At 38.0% G+C, this 3,607-nt stretch overlaps 1 protein-coding gene across 2 annotated transcripts; it reads right to left on the reverse strand.

Annotated features, from left to right (window-relative positions):
- Positions 1–203: 203 nt before the first annotated feature.
- On the reverse strand, positions 204–3,355 carry Balat (Beta-alanine transporter). 2 transcript variants are annotated; one of them, XM_073957991.1, is made up of 4 exons: positions 3,148–3,355; positions 2,734–3,040; positions 1,407–1,665; positions 204–1,331 (listed from the first exon to the last, which is right to left on the reverse strand). In XM_073957991.1, exons 1-4 carry the CDS (start codon positions 3,258–3,260, stop codon positions 250–252), a joined length of 1,761 nt encoding a protein of 586 aa, XP_073814092.1. In that variant the 5' UTR covers positions 3,261–3,355; the 3' UTR covers positions 204–249. The 2 variants fall into 2 exon arrangements, with proteins under 2 accessions (XP_073814092.1, XP_073814093.1); XM_073957992.1 differs by having other exon boundaries at positions 2,734–3,023; positions 3,148–3,317.
- Between the last annotated feature and the right edge of the window lie 252 nt (positions 3,356–3,607).

Raw genomic sequence — 3,607 nt, forward strand, 5'->3', positions numbered from 1 at the left:
CTTCGAGAATTTTATTTCAATGAGTGCAACCCCATTCTATCTTCGCCGAATTGGATCAACGTTCCCGAAAATTGACAAGGCTAACGGACGATTGCAAATATTCTGAAAAAGCGATTTGTTTAAAACCCGCTATTTCTATAAGGCACATTTTAGATCAGTCATAAACCCAATGTTATAACTACCGAAACGAAACCACAAAAAAAATTACACAAAAATTTTATTTTTACTTCATAAAATACACATTTACAACTACACTCTACGACTCCTAATTTCAGATTTACATATACTACAGACCATATGACTATTATTACAATCCCGTCTATGGTTTGTACTTTTGTCCAGATTACTTTTAGGAACACTATTGCCGCCACAACATCGAGGCAGAAAACTCAAAGGTATCGATTCACTTTCTTCAATAGTTTGGGGTAGGCTTTTACCCCGAGTCTCGGGCAAGAAAAGACTTAAAACGCCACCACCAATCAAAAGACCACCCATAATGATCAATGGCAGCACCAACATTTCCTGACCCATATGATTTATTATAGGTATAACAATGGGGCCAATCATTGCTATAACAGAACTAAAACTCATTCCCAGGCCCCTTACCACAGTTGGGTAGATTTCGGATGCCAATAATGGTAATACGACAAAAGCTGAAGATATACCCATTTTGCCAATACAATATAATATAAGCATAATGTTTGTATCCTCGCTATAGACCGACGTCGTGACACAGGCTATACCACCCAACAGCATGGATATGCAAAGAATAGAACGTCTGCCACAATAGCTTAGTCCAGGCCATAGTAAAATGTAGGTCGGCAACTCCACCACTCCAGCCAAAAAGAAATTCCATATCTCATCGCCTCCCAAGGCTGGGGCATAATAACTCAAACCGACATAAACACTAGTATTTGCAAACCAAATCAAGGTGATGATCATTGTCTTGCGAAACATGTTCTTGGTTCGAAATAAATCCAAGATGCCAGGAGAGGAGGTCGGCTGGTTCGGGCCACGGGCCCTATGAAAACGCTCTTCAATGAGCTTGACAAAATTTGGTACAACAGTTACACCATTCACACGGGCCATCACTTTAAGGACCTTGGCAGCTTTACGGGGCTGATTTACAGCCATCAGCCAGCGAGGAGATTCCGGCAAAACAAAGAAACAAGAAAACAGCAAGAGTAGAGGCAGTGAAACAGCCAGGGTTAAATATCTCCAGTCGCGCACCACATAAACTACACCGGCCAACAGAACCAGTCCACACGAATAGGCGATATTAGAGACAATTGTGCAAAAGACTCGCTTCTCAGGGCCAACCATTTCAATTGCTGGAATAACATATTGAAACTTTAGTGATATAAAAGATCTGAATGTACATACATATGTATGTAAATAATACTTACCCAAGACATAAGGGCTTGCCAGTATAGCTGGTACGGTAAGACCAACAACAAATCGGAGGCCTAACCAAACTTCAAAATTCCAAGCAATAGCACTAGCAGCACATGCGACAATTTCAAGTAGTAAATAGGCATAAAATGAGGGACGTCGCCCCCACATGTCTTGCAAGTAACCAAAGATGTAATTGCCAAAAAGGCCACCAATTCCAAAGACCACTAGAGCCAGTGTCACCAAATAACTTCGGTCACAAACAAGATTCCACTGAAAGAAAATAAAGAAAATCATAGAAATGTAATAACCAAAAAGGACTGCTCAACTAACAGCGAAACCATGTCACGTAATTTGGTGACTGTGTGGGTTCGAGTCCTTGGCTTTCCTTTTTCACTTGCAAAAAATTTCCGATCATTAAGCTTATCTCTAAACGAGAAAATTAATTTAAAAAAAATCATTAAAAATGATCTTCGCCTTAACAGGTAAAATTTCAGAAAATAAAAAACAGGCTGAGTCCGGCTTGGATTTGAACCCAAGTTCTTGAAAACATATCAAAAAAATGTTGTCAGGGCGTGTTAGCGTTCAAAGCCAAAACTCATAACTTCAAAGGCAGCGCAAAAAAGCGTTTGTCGTGAAGAAAATACATTTTCAACGGCCAAATATCCGTTAATGTATAAAAACACATTTGCTTTTGAAAAACGAAAAGTTCTAGGACAGAGAAGCCATTCTACAGTAGATACGTCTGAAGAGCTGCTCAACTAACAGCGAAACCAGGTCACGTAATTTAGTGACTGTGTGGGTTCGAGTTCTTGGCTTTCCTTTTTCACTTGCAAAAAATTTCCGATCATCAAGCTTAACTCTAAACGAGAAAATTAATAAAAAAATCATTAAAAATGATCTTCGCCTCAAGAGACAAAATTTCAAAAAATAAAAAGGACTTATCCAAAATATTACAAAGGTCTATCCGGAATTTATTATTAATAAAAAACTTTCACTATTATCTAAATTTTGAAATGCACTACAAACTAAAAATCCTTCTAATTCACGAAAATTAAAAGAATCAAAAAAATCGGCAATATGTCCTTTTTCTCTATAATTGGTATATTGAGGAACGCGGTTCGGACTCGGCAACAAAATGTAGGTAGGCTAATATGAATCAGGATGAACTCATTGATATGAGAAAAATATCCCTTGTTCCTTCTGGGATGTTTATGGACACAATTATTATCCTTTTTGTCAAATCCATTTGCACACAAAAACTTATGGTTTTCAAAATAATCTGCTGTTGATGATGTCCTGTTTAAGGATAATGATAAACAAATACTAAATATAAATTACCTCTGTTACAACGGTTGCAGGATATTGAGATCTATCATAATGCCATCCATATTGACATGTTGTCATATTTGAACCTCTTGGATTTCCAATATTCCACACCTTATCCCTTTGCAAGTCCAAAGGTGTGCGATATTCCAGATATCGCACAATATCCGAATAGTTTCTCGCATACATATGACACTCTGAATAGGCATCGTTCTTAATGGGAATACTTAAATTCACTACTAAGTCAGTGTAATCCTGAACCCATGGCTCCAATTCTGGAGTACGACACCAATGTTTCGGCGTTGCTGCAATAAACAATTGACTACGTTGGTTTTATTTCAACTTTCTGGAGAGTGTTCACACACGCACAGAGATATGACACTACTACTACAACTGCAGCTACAAGCAAATTAATCCTTGCTCACCTACCTATAAGCATGAAATGCACAAGGCAGGGCAGCTGGTAATAGAACAGCACATATAATAATTTTCTGATATAATCCAAAGGATCCAACTTCTGTAAGTACGTTATCGAAATCCATTTTTTGGTTTCGCGACTCCAATCCTCCAATATGCCCAACGCCCAACACAGCAACAAACCAACTAAATTCAATTTGTGATGATTTGAGTTGATTTGGTTACTGGTGAGACAAATGTTTGCAAATTTGAATTTGAAAAGTCTTCGTTAATTGAAAACAAAGGAAACGGGTCCATGTTACACTCACAGACACATACACTCGCCGTTTCGTCGTCTAGCGTTATTGACTTGGATTTGATTTTGTCAACAAAACAACAACGTAAATTGTTCCTAATTATATTACGGGTAACAAGTGTTTAATTAATTGCCTACCACTGATTCTGAAGGTCTTCTGATTGGCGGCAGCACAAT

This window comes from Musca autumnalis, unplaced genomic scaffold (assembly GCF_047663935.1).
Source record: "Musca autumnalis isolate F117 unplaced genomic scaffold, ASM4766393v1 scaffold_5, whole genome shotgun sequence".
Taxonomy (NCBI): Eukaryota; Metazoa; Arthropoda; class Insecta; order Diptera; family Muscidae; genus Musca; species Musca autumnalis.